At 39.0% G+C, this 18885-nt stretch overlaps 2 protein-coding genes across 2 annotated transcripts in view; both read right to left on the bottom strand.

Annotated features, from left to right (window-relative positions):
• Nucleotides 2475-10049, bottom strand: KIAA0408 (KIAA0408 ortholog). The gene is made up of 6 exons (XM_021391999.1): nt 9915-10049; nt 6869-7210; nt 6460-6539; nt 4393-5755; nt 3632-3738; nt 2475-2592 (listed from the first exon to the last, which is right to left on the bottom strand). Exons 1-6 carry the CDS (start codon nt 10047-10049, stop codon nt 2475-2477), a joined length of 2145 nt encoding a protein of 714 aa, XP_021247674.1.
• The window catches only part of SOGA3 (SOGA family member 3), a 40438-nt gene continuing 31636 nt past the window's right edge, over nt 10084-18885 (bottom strand). Inside the window, exons 8-9 of the mRNA XM_021391998.1 lie at nt 13985-14091; nt 10084-10112 (exon numbers count right to left, since the gene is read on the bottom strand). The gene's annotated coding sequence lies outside the window, so the exon portion shown is untranslated. The remainder of the gene's footprint in view (nt 10113-13984; nt 14092-18885) is intronic.

Genomic DNA, 18885 nt, shown 5'->3' with positions numbered 1-18885 from the left:
AAATAAAGAACCATAATTTTACCATTCTCTCATATTACCCTTTCCTCAGCTAGAGGCATTTAAAGTTGCCTGGCTACTTAGGCATTTAAAAGGTCAATTTGCAAGGCATTTCAGTTTGCTAGTTTTCATAGTTAGAACAATCTTAAATAATGTTCCAAATTCACTGTAAATCTTTCTAGTTCTATGGACTTTAATGGAGTGCAATCTCTAAACTAGGGCAAAGAGAAAAATTTATAATAATCTTCATTTTTCACTCAAACACAGATTTTTACCTCTGTCCAAATTGTATGAATTTTCTTCAAGGTTTTCTGTCCTTCTGTGTTTTCTAGTAATAACTTTGCAATAAAATCCAAACCGTTTTTGATTAATTATTTATGTTTTTGAAGCCTTCATATATATACTCACACACAGAAAGTGCCAGGAATTTTAGATGGGACAAATTAGTCTGAGCACATTTTTGCCATGCAGGCAGCCACGATTCTGCATACAGTTTTGGATTTATGGCTCTAACGCTCACTCAATCCAACATGGGCATGCCTGAAAAGTTACTGATCCTACCATAGAGGGCACATTGCTCAGAACACATGGCTGTCTGTTTTCTCATTCTGCAAAAAAGCAGTTGTGCAGAGGAAAGAAAAATAAGGCCCTAAAAAGAAGAAAAAAGGTGTGGGTTCTCAGCATGACAAGCATAAGACAACATATCACTATCAAATTAAGCACCGCTGATTTTCCCTACATTGCCAAACATACAATTCACTAGGACAAAATCCTACTCTCTCTCTGAAATCCTTTTTACATTCACATATGAAGATGTGTACATTAATGAATCCTGGGATGATTTTTGAAATTCCTTTGAATACACTATGTTTCTCCAGAAGAAGAAGAAAATTTGCAAGATGAGATTAGGCTAATGTAGAAGAGCCTCTTTACTCCTTTTAACCTAGACATGCTGTTTAAAGGTACCATTTATCATCATTACTACCCTGCGCATCCAGCAACAGCCTAGAAAAGGGTGCAAAAAATTCCAGGATGAAGGACACAGTCTTCTCAGAAAGAGTCTGGGTAGCATCTGCACTTCTTTCACACTGTGGGAAAGAACAAGCCAGGCTCTGTACACATCATTGTGATGGCCCATCAAACTGAGTCAGATGATGGCAATAACTCTTCCGATGCCATTTGTTGAGGATTTCTGGCACTACTTTGATGAGATCTCGATGCAGTACTTCCATACTAGATGCAGATGTTGCTAGAATGCAAGTAAACTTCAATACTGACTGACATAAGTCAGCCAGGGAGCAGTACGCTGCTAGCAAGCGGCTCAGGCACTCTAGTCTAGGACAAGAGTAAAAAAGGAGTGTGTCTGCAGCACTGGGAACAACAGTCCTTGTTCTCCTGCCTTGAGTGAAAGTAAACAAGTCCATTGTTCTCTGACTTTGCCAAACCTCAAAGTATAACGCTAGAAGGAAAAATAAGTTTTACAGAATTGAGCATATACGACCCTTTTTTTCCCTTCATAAATTGTATCTTACACTAGTTGAAACTGCTGAACTGTTTACAGTATGCTATATATATAATGGCACACTTAAACGTTTTTAAAGAGATCAGAACATTTCAGGAATGTCTCTGGTGTTGAAAAACGCTAATGTATTACAAATCATATAATATTTTAATTCAGAAAAAATATGTTTGGGTATTTTGACCTAGTATTATAAGGGTTAGGAAACGGAATGAGGATGCCATGAAGCGTGACTGGCAAATCAGTCAAGCTAATCTGCTTCAGATACATATTGTGCAAGGCATTATCGCTGCAATTAGAGTCACAAAAATGCATATTTAGTTTTTGTACATTAAATACTACACCTGTGAACCTATGTAAAAGATATACAAAATATAAATGTCATCAGGACTGTATATTTCAAACTTTTTAAAATAAACACAAAGTATATATATATATTTGTTGGCATATAGGTTGTAATTTCAATGTCAACACTAGCACAGTTTGTCTCTTCTAAATACAGACCTGTGTACTTCCTAGTCCAATGCATGCACCTACAAACACATGATCATGCATACAGCCTTATGTTCTGCTGTTTGCAGAAGAGTCAGAATATACAGCACTATACATTGTTTCAAATCAAAATTGATTGGCAAATTAAGAAAGATGCCACTCAAAATAAATTCTTTGTGAGCTAGTACAAAAAAAAAAAATGGAGAAAACCAGGGGTATCATTGTTTCATCTCAATAAAAACACTGAAGACCATGATGATGACCTAAGATTCAAAACGTTTTATCCAGCATGTGATGGAGTCACTCTTGAACAAGATAGGACAGTGTAGAGCTGGTTGCTACAACACATACCGAGCACAGTTTTAATGAGGTGCAGAGCTTTCACAACACCATCCAGCCCATTTCTGGGTTCAGACAACTGAGGTCTCTGACCGAAAGGAGACAGAGCAGTTGTATGCTGTCCTTCTCACAGCTGGCGGTGCTGATGGTGATCTGGATGCCCATCTGGAAGGTAGGCGTCGATTTGCTGGTCGGGCTGGCCGGGAGAAACCCTTCCCACTTGAACATTTAGCTGGCACAGATATCTAGAACACAAAAGCAACTCCTTGGTTTAATGAGTAACAGCAGAAAAGTCCTTCAGGGAATGCACTGGGAATGCAGGAAGACAATTAGGGTGACCACAGAGCAGGTGGTCCGAAGCTATTAAAAGGAAGAAAGTAATGCGCAGAATGCAAAAGAACAGTTATTTCTATGTATAGGGATTCTCACTTCAGTTGCAGTTTAAAATATGCGGACACAAGTGTCAGACACAAGGAAAGGGACAAAATGTTAATGCAAGTCAAAACTGAACACTCATTTTTCATTTCCTTTCATTTTTGGAAGTGCCAAAACTGAACATTCATTTTCCAGTTCCTTTCATTTTTCGAAGTCTTGTGAATGAACTCTCAGCATCTTAGAGTATGATCTATGTACTTTTTAGTTACTTTTTGATAGTTTCTATTTCAGCAGACACATTTTGCTAAGAACTCTCTTTCTATTAGCACAGCACAGAGCTGTTTACAGTTGGTAAATAATTTAGAATGATTATTTATTAATGCAGTGTCGTGTCTGCATGCCAAGCCTTATATGTACAGGAAAAGCAACAGACCTTGATCTTACCTATAGTAATATAAATCTGAAATAATGAAGATAAACCTCCATGCTTCATGCCAGGTATAGTTTTTCATATCTTTGTGACATGAAAGCTGCTGGACTGAGAATGAAACCACGAACAATCCAGGCAGTATTCTACACTTACTTTATACAACATAAATGGCAACATAAAGTGTGAGTCTGTGGAGAAAATAATCCAGCTGGTTCAGTAAAGTAATTCTGGGCTTGCATCAATGCAAATTCAGTCATTATCTGATCATTATTTCTTCCTTACATATTTATTGTCGAAACTCCATTTTCCTATCAAACTTCCATGGGATGAGAAAGAAATCAAAGGCTTCATGTGTTTTCCTCTTTGCTGTAACAAAGATTTTTCTGCTAAGCAAGAGGTTGCATCACAGCAAAGCTGACATAAAAACACGCAGAAGAAAATCTACATGCTCAGATTCTCAGCTGTTTAAATCCACATACCTCCACTGAAGTCTGAATTTGTGACAGCGTAAAGCATACCAGCTGACAGTCTGAATCCATCTAAGTTTCTCAGCTCTGAACATATTTACCTTCTCGTTTTTGAGACACTAAGGGGCACATTCATTTGTGTTCTTAGGCCAAGGAGCTCTTCAGGAAAACAGATTTTTCCTTCTCTGAGGCTTGTTAAAAATCTGTAACTTACAGTATATTTAAAAAAAAAAAACAACAACATCTGTTTCTTTTTTCATTAAGAATGTTGGCAAAGGCAGCACTTCTAAACTTTTGCAAATACAATTCAGCCAAATATAAATTAATTAGTTATGCCATACTCTTCTGTTCTTGTGAGCCTACGCTTGAATTTTATGACTTTATATGATTTATAAATCATTCGAGAAGGCTTATGAAACAAGTCTCCAGCTAAAGGAAGAAGGGAGAGAATTAAAATCTGATTGTAATTTTCACTAGTTCAAACCCTGAACTGCTGTTAACACCTAGTTTTACATAGAAGCAGCAGAGGCTACAATCTGGCACACAACTTCACTAGTCATGCCTACTTAACACGCTTCTGCCCTCTCACAACTCTATTATCTTTAGAGGAAATCCTTCTGATTCACCTAGATCCTGGCCTAAGGTATCAATTTTTATGTAATTCTTGACAGTATCATGATAGTCTGCCTCACTTTAAAATCTGAAGCTAACTGAATTAATTAACTGAATTAATAACTGAATTATATTGTTCTTGCCATTCTTCTGAACCTTACCTCTGGTAACTTCTGTCTCTCCTTTCCTTGCTTCAGTTGCTGCTCAATATGCCTGGCTGAATTTCTCAGAAATTCTTGCTTTCCTTGCTCAATCGGAAGCATTTCTAAATACTGATTCAATGTCTCACAACCCCCATCATTGGATTCAGAGTTTGCCCATGTCCACTTATCTTTGCAGTATTTTGCATTACATGGAGAAGTCACTGTAGATTTTTCATAGTTTTTCAAAAGCTTTTCAACAACACCATAGTTTGATCTTGAGTCAGCTGAACGCGGGCGACCGGATAAATTACTCGGCCTCCAGTCATGCTCATGAAGCATGTGTCTATAACCACTAGTATTTGGAAGTCCATTTGTTTGCTTTTGTTGCCCTACTGTTCTGACAGATTTGCTGGGGGTGCTAGTTTCTTGTTCTTTTGCTGCAGAGAATTTGGGATTTGAAACACAAGACGTATCTACAGTTTCTGTCCTGCTAACAGCAGAGTCACATGGTGGGCTGCAGGGTTTGTGATCTTCTAATGCTGTCCGAATCACCTGGTTTTCTTGCAAAGTATTGTTACGTTTATCTGTGTGAAATACAGTCCGGTTAAACTCATCAATCTTTGCTGCTAAAGTTTCATTTCTCTGAGTCTTTCCCAAAGTGTAACTGGAGTCTCCCAAAAGATCATTGTGCAGGGCAGCAGGGGCATAAAAGTCATGACTGTAATAAGGACTGCAATGAGACTTGGAATTTTGTTTCTGATGCATTCTGTTGCTATGGGCCATATTTTCATCTGAACAACTCTTCTGGGTTGACAGTGGGGAAGGCTCACTTTTGCTGTCTTTACCAACATCGTATGCCCATGTGTTGTGGCAGAAACTTGGTACATTGAACTCATTTTTGGTTACAGGTATTGCAGCAGTTACCATGACAGGACCTTTTCCAGCCTGCTCCTCATTTGCACAGGCCACTGCAGTTTCATTTTGTTTTATAGATGAAGGATTTGTCAGTTTCCTTCCAATCCTACAGTCCTGAACCTTGCAATTGCTTTTGATGCCTGGATCTCTCATTGATGCTTCAGAAAACTGTACAACTGCAGAAAGTGAGTTTGTTAGGTGCCGAGAAGTGCTTCGTGGAGGAACTGGTGGAGCTTCTTTCTGTTGCCGAGGTCTGAAGTCAGCTCCTCTGCTGCCAGTAAGACTACTATAAGACATGTCCTTCAAAACCTTGGTGGAGCTCATCAGATTCTTCCTATTGTTATGCTCCTCTCTTTCAAAAGCAACTGAAGACTGTGATTCATTGCTGGACAAATGGTTCTTCTCAGGCAGAATAACTGCGTTTTGGGTTTCTTCAAACTCCCCCAAGAAAGGAACTGACTTCATTCTGGGCATAAAAGGAGAGGTATTTCAGGAATAAGCAAAAAGGGTATTCCCTAAGGGAACCTTCAGCATGGATTCATGTCCCTATGAGCAGGTTATTTTAACACTGGCTGCTTAAAAACAGCTTTCGGGAGCTGTTTTGCTGCAGCTGATACAATTTATCCAAAACAAACAAGAAGAATTTGAAGAAATCTCAGCACAGGGAATCTTGTGTTCCTTTCCCTTGCCACTAAAATTATTTGCTTATTTTCTTAACTATCCTACAGCAAGGACTCCCTGTCAGGTATTCCCTGACACATCTCCAACATTTAAGGCTAAATCTGGGATTAATGTAAGAAACTTCCCAGCCTAACATACAATATTCTATAGAACCACACAACAATGGGATCAGGGCAGACAAAAATATCTGTTCCTTTTCCCAAGCCTCTATATAGCTATTATAAACATGTACAATTTAATCTCATACAAATACTTACCTCATTTTGTAAGTTCTATAGATAATCTTCATTTTACTAGTAAAACATGGCCTGTACCATATTTCAGCACATTTCATTTGAATGATTTATGCTGAGTACTGAAAGACTAAGAGGATAGAAACTGATCGGCTGCTGATAAATTCAAGAGCAAACCTCCCTTCAAAGTGAACAGGAACACAGACTTATTATTTGTTTTCTTCCTCTAAGATAAAGAGTCCAAATATGCTTTTACCTTCTGTGGCTAGACTTCTTCCGAATTTCCTCTTGATAGCTGCATAATTCTTCACTAACTCTGGCAAGTTCTTTAAGAGCCTTTGTAAATATAAGCATAATTTTTTAACATAAGCATTTTAAATAGCATCTCCAGAATTATTTTAAAAATTGTGGTGATTTGCATTTAATAGTCATAGCAGAGGAAAGCAACATAGGGAAAGATATAAAAATGCTCTCGGGTTATGAACTGAGGTAAAGTGAATGCTATAAACACATTTAAACAGTGAGAAAATGCACATCAATAGCAAACCAAGGAGAAAGTAGAGACAGTGCCTTGCTGGGAGAATAAAATCAGGTTAACCCCAGCAGGCCAGAGCTCTCAGTATTTCTTCACCCTTGTAACTGAAACATGCTAATACTTTACTTACTACATTGAGATCACCAATATAGCTCTTGGCATTTTTCTTGGAAGCTTTAATGCTGAGGCTGTCTTCAAGCTCCTCATGGTTCTCAAAAGCCAGGTTGTCCATTAACAAAGTATCGTTTTTTCTCTTGGCTTTGATTTCCTTGCATTCAGGTCCCGTTTTACTCAGCAAACTCCCCTTTTCCATCCCATCATTTACCACATTGTGTTGATAGTTCAGCTCCACTGTGTCGCTCTTTTCTGAAGTAGGAGAATGCACAGACAGCTGCAGCATCTTGCTCTGAATGGCCTTATTGTCATGGACATTCATATTGTTCTCCCTTCTAAGTTTTACCTCCTGGTAAAGCTGAAGAAACAACAGAACCTTCTATTAAACCACAGTACTCTGATGAACTTTTTGAAAAATAAAAACAACCATATATTAATCTTCTATTTCAAATGATGCTTCACTTGGTAGCACTGAGTGGAAAAATTTGATACATGTGTTAGTAGAAAAGTGTTGAGTCACACAGCATGATAGTCCATAGGATATTATTGTCACAGGATGTGGAAAGGGAGGTTACCATTTAAAACCCTTTGTCATGGCTTTAATAAATGGCTGGCACACATAGGATGGGATTCCAAGAGATCTCACGAGGCCAGTGTCCCACCAGAAACTGATTGCCTTCCAAGTTATATCAGTGCATTATGTGGTGAACACAGCTCTGACCTGCTGCATGGGGAATGTGAACGGATGTGAAGGAGAGAGAGGGCTCTACGTCACAGCCTGGTAAAGTATATTAGTTTAAGGCAGAGAAGTGAGTTCTCATCACATACAGTGCCATCTGCACTAAAGCAGACTCTTCTGGTTCTCAGACAAATGGAATGACTTCAGTGATAAATGAGTACTCCAGAATGGGAGTACTCATTTGGCAATGTGCCGTCACCATCCTATTTTCTTTCTATCTGCTGAGAACCAGTGGCTTTACTAGTAGATGAAAAGGTACTAATTCCTGTCACCCGGCATATTCAAACCAGAGAACTGTGATAAATTATAAAGTAGAAAAAATAGCAACATCATAAAAACCTCTTCTGCTTACATTATAATTTCTAGTGCCAAGAATCCCATGGTTCCTTATAAACATTCATTCTTAACTTGCTCTTAGGAAGAAAGAACAGAGCAAGCACCTCTGAACAGCCATCTGCCTGCTCTCTTGTTGTGCACTGTCCTTTTGGAAGGACAGTGAAAAAGAATGACAATGTGAAGAACATGGGGCCATTTCATGAGTAGCGCTGTGAATTAGAAGTACTCTCATATTCAGAGACTTGACACTTAACCTCCTCTGAGGCTTTCAAAATTCACTCTCAAAGCCCAACTATTCAAGAGACCTGAGGGCTAAACTTTGGAATATCCAGTAAATAAGGGCCTCATCTGGATTCAGCACAGCAGTAAGAGGGAAGGATACTAACTCAGCAATACAATCTCTTAAACCCCCATGGGCCTTCCTGGAGAAATCCTTGAATGAAGTTAGTATTTGGTGAGCTTAAGAAAACTACCAAACAAAATTACAAACTGATAAGGTAGCACAAGCCTGTTTAGGAAAACCCTCTGCAGATGACAGCATTTAAAAAGGGATCTCCTGTTTTCTCCAGACATGTCTTTCAGTGAAGAACTGCCAGGCAACTGAAATCAAGGGCACCTACAGTCATAGCTTAAAAAGGGACCTTAGGATGTCAGTAACCTGGGTATCATCTCTAGTTTTGTGTGGTCCCTTATTTCCTCTCAGCTCCATTCCATTCTTCATCTCTTTTCCTGTTTATCACATTTTCCTAATCCATATGCTAATAAAACATTGAACAAACATGGCCTTCATGTCCATTGTCACAACTACTAATAATGTGAACACCTTTTCACAACACATTACCATCATTCCAAAACAGCTCATAAACCTAACAATATTGCATTCAACTACATACACAGGTCACATTAATAACTTTTGAACACCTTTACCTGGATTGCGAAATGAGGTAAGACAGCACAGAACTGTCCTAACACAAGACATAACGTAGTGAAGATTGTCACACCAAAATTTGTAAAAACTTCAGTTAAAATATAGGAGAGCTGACATGAAGTAACATTGCATGCTGAGGACACTATATGGCTGCAGTTCATTTTCCATCTCATACTTCCATGTGAGCAGTCTCTGCCACACATTCCTGTGTTGCTCAGCCAGAGGGAGGTGTTGGCAGAGAGTAAGCAAAACTACTCCATGTGTATATCAGCATGAAAAATGTGGAACTCAGTGATGAAAAAACTTGTCTCTATGTACTGCCAAGGCAGATTAAATTTATGTGTTTCAGGATGCCAGAGGGTTCTACTCAAGTGACAATTTGGGGATAAAGAAGTAATAAATACTTATCTAAATTATTTCTGGAAGGAGACGCCTTAGAAATGGCAGAAACTGAATGTTTGTTAGTATGTGTAAACACAAGTGGTGTCAGATCTTTCGTGCTATTTACTGTAGCCATTTTCTCTATTAAATGTTGTCCATAAATGGACAAGGTTCTTGACAGAACAATTCTGCATCATACAGAGAATGATGTATTACATTCTTTTTAACATTACCATTTATCCTACCAGACTTGTGCCATGTAATGCCTTTTTTTTTGCCAGAGAATTGATACCTAGATTTTTTTTGTTACTGAGTATGCATTTTCCTATGCCTTGTACATTCAGATCTGTTTAGCATGTCTGTACTTGAAAAGGCATGTATAAAATGAGCACCATGGCTCAATGCCAGAAGAACTGGCACAAGTATATACAGCCAACAATACAGCAAACTTAACACAGAGTTATGTTTAACCTCCTGCTTCATATTTCTGAGTATTAAATGAGTAATTGCAAATACTGATTAACACCAGGCTCTGCATCCTACCATCAACTATTACAAAATCCCAGTGACTGACAGGAAATAGGATATAACTCAGAGAAAAACAGATTGAAAGTGGTCTCTAGTCACTGAAAACACTCAAGTAAAAATGTTAGTGTTCAGAGTTTTGTTTTAAAGTACCTCTTCAATTTTCTTCTGCATAACTTTCCATTGACATTCCCATTCTTTCCTTTCATTGTCAAATTTTTCCAGCAGTTCCATTTTCTCTTTATTCCAGTTCCTCTCAGTGTTCTCCAGTTGTTTATGCAGGTCCATGGTTATAGTCTGTGTAACAGCAACAAGACAGCTCTGCCTTTATCTTTCTTCCTTGAATGTTTCCTAAAAGATTATCAGAATTAGTCTTGTCTTTCATTCTAGCTTCCAGCAAACAAACAAACAAACAAAACCTTACAATAGTTAGTTTAAATGTGTTTGCAGGAGACAGCAGCGTAAGACTGCACAACATATATCTGCAGGGTGACAAGAACATGGAAGAACTAAGCATTGCAGGACAAAAATCCAGAGGCAGACAGATCCGATCTGAAAACTGGAGGAGGGATGCACAACCAGCATCACAGGATTCACCAGCATCTTCCACTTCAGGTTGTACACCATGGCGACTTCATATCATTGCTGCTACACCTCACTATAAACCTGCTTTCCGTGAAATCTGACTCTGTGTGATACTGAACGGCACCTCAGGACCTTGGGATCCTGTAAGGTCTGTCCTTGAGGGTGAAAGCTATATTTACATTTGTTCAAAAGACAACCACAACAGTAAAAGTATCATGTTTGCTGATGCACTCCTTTCACACATGCATTTAGCATGAGAAAGACTGACAGTCTTTTGGCAATTGAAGACTGTAAACTTGATACATGAGAAGAAAATTCTCATGGCTATACGGACACTTTAGAATATATGAAGAAAAACAGGAGAGAAAAGCTAGAAACAGGTAACAAGCACATACACACAGGCCTCTATTAAGAGTTTATGTACTTTGGGTTCACAAACATACACAGTAACCATCAGATCCAGGACCAGCATAGGGAAAACTGGAAATAATTATCTGATAGCACTAACACAAACTTAGTTCAAAACCTTACTCAGAACATTAACTCATTTGTGGTTCCGTTTCTTGATCCTCTTTAGGAATCTTTAGTTTCTTATTATGTGTTGATGAAAAATTATTAATATAACTACTAAATGTTTTAAGAGAAGTATTTTGGATCTGCTCATTTGACTTTGGAACAAAGCAGTTACAGACTTTATGGGCCTAGTACTCTTCCTGCTTTGTTAGGCTTGCAACAGAAGTTCCAGTACTGCCAGCACATTCACCATGTCAGCAAGGCCAAAACAACACTCATTCAGTCACAGTGGCTTCTGCAGTGTAACAACTGGTACATATCCATTGATGCTCAAGTCATTAACTTTGGCTCTCAAAGCATGCTGTTGTGTTACTTAGGTGGGCCTGGAATCTAGTTCTAGTCACAAAATGCCTCTGCATTGCTTTGGTCTCCTTCCAGAAGCCAAGTGTACAGGAAGGGAAATTAATTACCAAAAAGTGAACAAGGGGTGAGCTCTGGTTTACCTTTCTGGAACTTGCTCATTTCCCCAACTGATAGACAGTGACTGTCAGCTCATGGGAACTGCCCATTTTACCACCCACATCTTCTTTGATGTAGTACATATTCACACTTGAGCTTCATGTAAAGCTCTTCCTCATCCCATGTTTTATTGGGTGAGACTTGTTGATTCAGCTGTGGCTACTATGTAGTCAGCTCTTACCAATGCCTGCATTATTTCAGCTGACTGGTAAGCTCATGCCAATCCTGGAGTCAGCTTCTTTCATGAGCAAGCGAGCAGATCTCAGCTGAGCCCAGAAGGTACTCAGGTCTTGGTGCCACAGGAAGTCTTGCTGCAGCACTTCATCTGGCAGCCACCCTGGGGCCAGTCCTAGCCCACTGGTTGTAAAACCGTTGACCCCAAGCACCTTGGGACTGAGGAAGCAGTTGCCAAAAGTGTCTGTTAACCTGTTTCATGGCAACATAAATCAAGTCACCGTGTAACTTGATTTTGGAGCTTACTTTTTTGATCTCTGATTCACAGCTGCCTGGGAGCTCTGAAATGATCATCTGCCCTTCTTCTACCTGCCTAAAAATGCATGCAGTAGCTTTACAAACACCTAAAACTCCCTGAAATTAAGAACGGCTCAAAGACAACACAGCATTCTCATTATAACAGAAGTCAGGCACTAGTTCACTCATGGTTTCCTAGAGAAGATGGCCAGGCTACAGAGACTGCACCTCTCCAGGCCAAAGCTTTGAACCAGACTTCAGCATCAACCAAAAACAACTTACAAAAGAATTCCACTTCACTTGAGATCTGTTGCAATCTAAGCATCTATTGCTAAATAATTTTACAACTACTTCAATACTTTCCAACTTTCTTAGTTCAAAGGTTGTAATTTTTAGTAGTCATTCCTTTTTTTTTTTTTTTGCTACATTTATGCCCTTACAACTTTTCAATACAACTCAGAGAACTAAACAAGTAACTTCTCTACTTACTCTGCTCCACTGAAATCTTCAAATGCATGTCACAATGAAACAAAAAAATATATGTAAGCTCTGAAAAGTCATGAACTAGGGAGGCTGGCATTATCTGTCTGTAACATTAAGAAATTGTGATTTTACCAGTGCACCATTGGTAATAATGTCTGTGATTCAATGAGCAGCATATTACTTGAAAGAAACTCAAGACTATACATGATATTTATATATATATATGTAAGAATAAAGATTTACTCCTTTCGAGCATGCCTATCGCATCGAAGAGGCCTCTGGTGGTTTTTTCATGCTGGGAGCTACTACTGCTGTTTGCATTCGTCTTAACAATTTCCAAGCTGTTTCATATAAGACTGTAATTACAAAAAGAATTGGAGATAATCAAAATGTAGTCAAGTCTTGGATGTGGTGAAGAGGTTAGTTACAGAAGTTACAGGTAGTTACTTGTAGCTCTAAGATTCACAAGGAGCTTGTATTGCTTCTTATTCTTCTCTGATTTCCTGTTGTTATAAATTCTGAGAAGAGAACTGCTGCCATTGTACAGCGGGTAATTTCCTCAGAGAGTTTATCTCCTTTTCCTGCGGCTCTGTTCACTTTTTTCTTGGTCTTTATTGTTTGTTTGCATGCTTTTTTATTTTCTAGTAGCAGTAAAATCCCATTTGTACTTCAGACAGTATACCCTGTCTGTATGGTGCACCAAGATGTCCCCATGGGTACTGCATATGGCTTACGCAACACAAAAGGATGTCAAATGCCACATTTTAATCAGCCATGTGGATCAGAGCAGTATCTGTGCTCTTGCAGTATTGATATATTCTGCATGTCCTAGACAAGGTCAGAAGCTCATTACAGCAATCAACTTCAACCAAATAATTTTGTCTACATCAGCCGCATTTTCTCTTAACTTTTCCTTTAGCTCTCCCTCCTCTCAAGAAAGAAAAATGGTTTAAGCTACTATTTGACGTTACTGTTACTATTCCTCCACATCTTACCTGTGTCCTTTCTATCTAACTATGCAGAGCAGTCTGAAATCAACTGCTACCGACTTCTCAAAATAATCTGCAGTGACATTGTCTGAGGAGACATCAGTTTTCAGCAGAGATTGATTAGACTGGTTGTGCCCAACCATTCAGACACAAAAATCTTCCATTAATTTTACAAAAAAGAAAAAAAAGTCAATTAGCAATTAAACTGTATTTCCAACAAGTTGCTATGTTTTCAATGACTAAGAAAATCATAAAGTAATTATTGTTCAATTGTATAAGAAAGCTGAATGTCACAAATACTGAACACTTTATCATTAGAAAAAAGCTGCATTTGAATGACAGAAAAAGAGAAAGAGAGAAAGAGAAAGAGGGGGTGAAGAGGAGAAGAGAGAAAAAGTGAAAAGAAAAAAAAGGGAAAAAAAAGTGCTCAAAACGATACCTGTTGTCCCTGTTCTGTTGCTATATCTGTGCCTGTGCTAAAAAAAAACTGAACTAATGCCAAGTCTTTCTCTAAGAATAAAGAATATGTACAAGATACATAAAACATCAAATAACATATAAATAGCAACACCAAAGAGATATTTAAATAGTAATTAGCAAATTGAAGGTTTATTTTTTCTTAATTTTAACTACTCAAAGATTTCAAATAAGCCATAGCCATACCTTTCATGGAATTAAAAATCCTTGAGAAGTTTTTCCGTCCATTTGTAAACAGCAGCAAAAGCAAGGAAATGCATAGCTAGCTGAGATCCAGTTCTGCGAATCTTGATCTTTAAAAGAAATAAGAAAGCTAAGCAAGATACAACCTTTTGGTTGGGCAGCATTTGCAACTCTCTGTGAATAACTCCACAACTTTTGCAAACTGAAAAACAGTTCCGTTCAGCATCATCCCAGCAGCTGGCTTCCACGTGACGTCAGTGCACGGAGGATGGCTTTAAAGCCATCTCTTCCAACCCCCAGCTCTGTAACTTTATATCTGCTCATATTTTGTGTAAACAACTCCAAGTCCAGGACATTTTTAGGCTTTATAGTACAGTCCAGTCTTTAAAGCTTGCCAAAGCAGACAGTGTTAACATTACAGCTATGACAATAGGCAATTTTAAGTTGCTTTTATTAGAGTCCATGTTGTGAAGGAAGATTCTTTTCTGCTTCCCAGCCCCAGCTTCTAGGGTTATACTTTTAGTATGATCATTCTGAGCTTTGCAACTTGATCCTCATAAACTGCTTTGTAAGGGGAGTGTGTTTAAAGCAGTAGTTTTGTTGGCTAATAGCTATCTGCAAGAGCTAAAAGCAAACCACTCCTCCCTAAAATCTTTTTTTTTCCTGCATTCATGCACTAGCACTTAGAAAGGGCAGAATTACTGGGCATTGTGTAATCCTACTGTCCTGCATTCTGGAAATGGTGACAATGGTTTCTTTGGGATATACTCAAATATTCCTGCTACTTCATAAGGATTCTGGATTAGATTCTCTCTAGCTTCTTTGTGTCTCAGCAAAGCAAAGTACTTGAAATTGGATGGAGAATCTCCTTTGCACACAGAAACTTATCCCCTGACTAGGAGTGCCCACAGCAAGTGTTGGCATGAAACATGACAAAAATGACCCAGCCAGTGAACATCCACAGGAGATCCTGGAGCTGCTCCACAGGCAGAAGTAGCCCCAGCTCCCTATGTCTCTGCTGACGCCACACCTTGTGCAGCCGAGAAGCTTCGCTGTGCTGCATCATCAGACTGCTCTGCAGTGGCACAGCGGGGGAGGGGGACCCCAGCCATGGCTGCATACGTCCCACTGCCCTGTTGGTTACTCATACCTGTGGGCATTCCTTGAGACCCACCCCAGCCATAAAACTCACTTTAGGGAGTGTTCATCCCTGTGTGTACCTGGAGAGAAGCCACAAAGTACTTGACTGAGGTAGTATACAATTCTGGACAAATTCTCTCATCTAATATCTGTGTTCAAATACACTAGGCAGGAGTGACATCTATTTTTGGGGCAGAGCAGCTGATGACAAGAGGATCTTTGAGATGGAAGACACAACATGAGGTTTCACACCTCCTTGCTGAGTCAGCACTCTCCTCCTTAGAACAATACATGAGATCCATACTCAGCATAAAGACTGTAGATCTCGGTGCATTTTATAGGAAATAGCAAAGCAGGTTTCAGGGAAAACACATTTTTTCTCCTTATATGGTCTAGCTGTATTTATATTACTTGGGTGCTTATTCTGCCCCTACGTGACATAAATAATGGGACTTGGGCTATTAGTGGAAATTTCAAAGACAATCTCAAAGTGAACTAAGATGCCCAAGTGCATGACTGAACGTCCCTGAAGAAAAAAACTCAGCCTCTAACCACAGGGGAATTACAATTTCCCATTCATAATGCAGAAGCGTGACACTCTGGGGAGGTTGCTTCCCAGCAGGCCAGCTGGCATGGCTGACAGTGGGGTCACATGCCCAGGGGCAGCCCAGAGGCACAGCTGGAGTCTGGGTGCCATGGCTGCTCCTCCCCAGCACAGCTGCACCATGCAAAAAGATACATGATCTGAAGTCTTTTAATGCTGATTTCCCATCAGCATTAGCTATTATGCTTGTGTATTTAATACTGCTAACTCAGTGTCCCTCATTGTGCTATGTGAAGACTTTGAAGTACAGCAAAGCAAAATTAAAGGAAATAATGGACTAAATCTCAGACCTGAGGTCTTACTCTGGCAAAATCCTACATTTCCTTTGGCGTGAGGAATTAAAAACGCATGAGGCTTTGTAAAACAGTAGCTTGTAGTAAGCATTCTCTTAATTGACAAGAACATCCCTCTATGCTCCTCATACCTTCTGGTAACTGCAAAGACACTCGGAAAGACTTTTCCTCCTCCTTACCTGATGGAGGCCAGGCAGAACTACAGTCCTGCATGGCCGCAGGCTCTGTTTCACTCACATTGTTTTGCAGGATGATGCACAGAGAAAGGAAATTTCTTGACCTACCCACAGCACTGGAAGGACATTTCAGAGACAGATTTAGGCTGGGTAGGCAAAACTAAATAGTGCTGTGCATAGGTCAAACTGCCATGCTAAACTCCTTCTAATAAGGGAAAGACAAAGTGAAGTTGGGAAAAAAAAACAAAACAACACAAAACGAGCTATTAAAACCTGGGTTCATTGAACCTGATACTCCTAAGTACAGTAATAATGGATTTTGCTTTGGAGGAAAGTAAACCATCCAACAGAGACAGCCCACCTTACAATAAAACTAGAAAATGCAGTAAGACTGGCTTTCTGGGCTCTGGCACAGGCAAATTAAGTAGGAAGGCCATTGTAGGTTAATTACATGTGACAGTCTGCTTCCGTAAGCAAAGCATTCTTTGTCCATACCTGGTACCAGCTCTGCTTGTGCTAGAAGTCAGCACTTCAACAAAACAAGTGCAAGGTCATTTTAAACAACTCCTCAGCTAAATTTCTCTTCATTGTGCAAGACTGAAGACAAAGAAGTGTGAGTTTTAGCATGGACTATAACCTGACTACATACTCAGCAGAGTGTGCTCTAGTTAGCAGTTTGCATTCAAGATCATTTCAGAGCATCTTTGGTCTTGCTTACTAGCTCAGGGACAGCATATCCATTTTGCCCTGTAAGCATGAACCAGGTAACAAGAAAGAACAGCAGCACTGCTGCCATTGTAGTCAACACAACGTTACATCGGATCCCTATAAAGTTATGTTTTACACCTCAGTATTTTTGTGAAATACATCTCAGCAGTGGATATAGGTCAGGAAATGCGCAGCCACGAATACAAATTCTGTCTCCTCTAACCATCATGCACTTCTGCAATCGCATATATCTTAGTGGAGAAACACAGCCAACAAAGTGTTATGTCACTTCTCCAAGGGTACATTGGAAATTGGTGACAGATTCTTTAGATATTTACTTTAAATAGAGCCACTGTAATTTTCCCCATAGGCAACTGCATGTGTAATGGCAAAAGTTGAGTTTGAATATCACTACCCCCAGCATTATATCAGAGACAGAAATGTAAGCCAATGGGAGTTAGGCTCCTGCTACTTACGCCTTTAAAGTCTCCTACTTGCCTATCAAATTCTGAGGTGATTAAGGGGAAGGGCACATAATATCCTAAAGCTCTGCTTGTTTTTGTAAACAACTCCGAAAGTTCATGTGCAGTTCATCTCTTTTTATAACACATATTTAGACGGCCACAGTTTTGGCCATTTTTTTTTTCTGACTATGGGCACATTTCTGCACTATAGCACCTGCTCACTTCTGGTTTTGATACTGACGCAGTGGTGACATGTGTCAGCAGACACTTATGCTGTCTCTAACTGGAGCTTCAGGCATGGATATTTTTGGTTGAAAGAAATATCACTGGATCCTGGAGAAGATCTTTCTAATATCATGGGAATGTTTCAGTAAAAGTAAAGAAAATATTTAAAGAGGTATTTTCTCAGAGTATTCAGAAATGCCTCTAAATAGGAAAGAAAATATTTCTCTGGTTGCATTAAAGGAAAAAAAAAGCATCTATATTCTAAGTGACAAAAATTTGTCTGATTTAATTCCAGTGTATACAAATGTAAAAGTATCAGAATTAGATCAGTACATGCAAGATCTCTTCTTTTTGAAAGAACATGAAATGAATTCCCGGTGAACCCAGGAATCAAAAATCTAATCTTTCAGAGAAACTAAGGCAATCTTGAGCCTGAAATTCAGTAACCTTTTTTTTTGAAAGGATAGAATATTAATCCCAGTATCCAACCCAAATTCAGATTTGTATTACTTCTACTCCACAGAACAAAATTCTGCATCCATTTCAAAAAGATTTTGATTATTTTATGTTCCCTTCGTTAATAGGTTGTGCAGCTTTTTTGTGTAGTTTTAAGATTGTAACATTTATTCCTTAATGTAATGTGTTACCACATTTATTTTAATAGCCCTATTAGCAGCAGTAAATATTACATCTCTTGTTTTTACAGGACTCGTGCAAGTCCCTGGCTGTGCTTCAGAGGAACTGTATTTCATCAGTGAAATGCCTTGAGGTGACTTCTACAGGTAAGCTGCAGTGGTGATCTGTGAGAGCAAACGTACTTTGTAAAGGTTAGTTAGCTATGTGATGTACATGTTCTCACTTAACATCTGAGCTTTTTGCTATAAAAGCATACTTCAAAATATTAATTCTACTTTGATTAAAAAGAATCTATGATTTGTTGTTGAAGCACTTTCCCTTCACTTGAAAAAAACATATGTATTTGGTTAACTCAGCCTCCTCTCATCATGAGGATAACAATAAACATTTCTTTACTCTGCAATACCACTGTATTCTGCCATTGCAGCACAGTTTAAGAAGTTCTTTGTTTCAAAAATGAGATTTGTGAATCCACTATTGGTATAACTGAGATCTGAACTGGTAGGTGACGTGCCAGGTAACGTGCCATATCTGGCTTGTTGCCATATAAAAGCAAAATCTTCTATTTTTCATACTGCTCTTCAGAATTACACACTATGCGGCAGATAAGTTGATGAATCAGCAGTGTTCAGTTCGGCTCTTCTTTGCCTGACTCCCA

This window comes from Numida meleagris, chromosome 3, assembly GCF_002078875.1.
Source record: "Numida meleagris isolate 19003 breed g44 Domestic line chromosome 3, NumMel1.0, whole genome shotgun sequence".
Taxonomy (NCBI): Eukaryota; Metazoa; Chordata; class Aves; order Galliformes; family Numididae; genus Numida; species Numida meleagris.
Note: the sequence above shows the minus strand (reverse complement) of the source record. Positions and strands in the feature narration are given on the sequence as shown.

What these genes read in the sequence shown, in the direction of transcription:
- KIAA0408 (XM_021391999.1), bottom strand. Translation starts at nt 10,049, where the DNA reads ATGGACCTGCATAAACAACTGGAGAACACTGAGAGGAACTGGAATAAA. An exon ending in AGAGACAGAAGTTACCAGAG is followed by an intron (nt 3,739 to 4,392) that starts GTAAGGTTCAGA and finishes TGTGCCCCTTAG; the next exon opens with TGTCTCAAAAACGAGAAGGT. An exon ending in AAATTCAGACTTCAGTGGAG is followed by an intron (nt 2,593 to 3,631) that starts GTATGTGGATTT and finishes TTTGTGTTCTAG; the next exon opens with ATATCTGTGCCAGCTAAATG.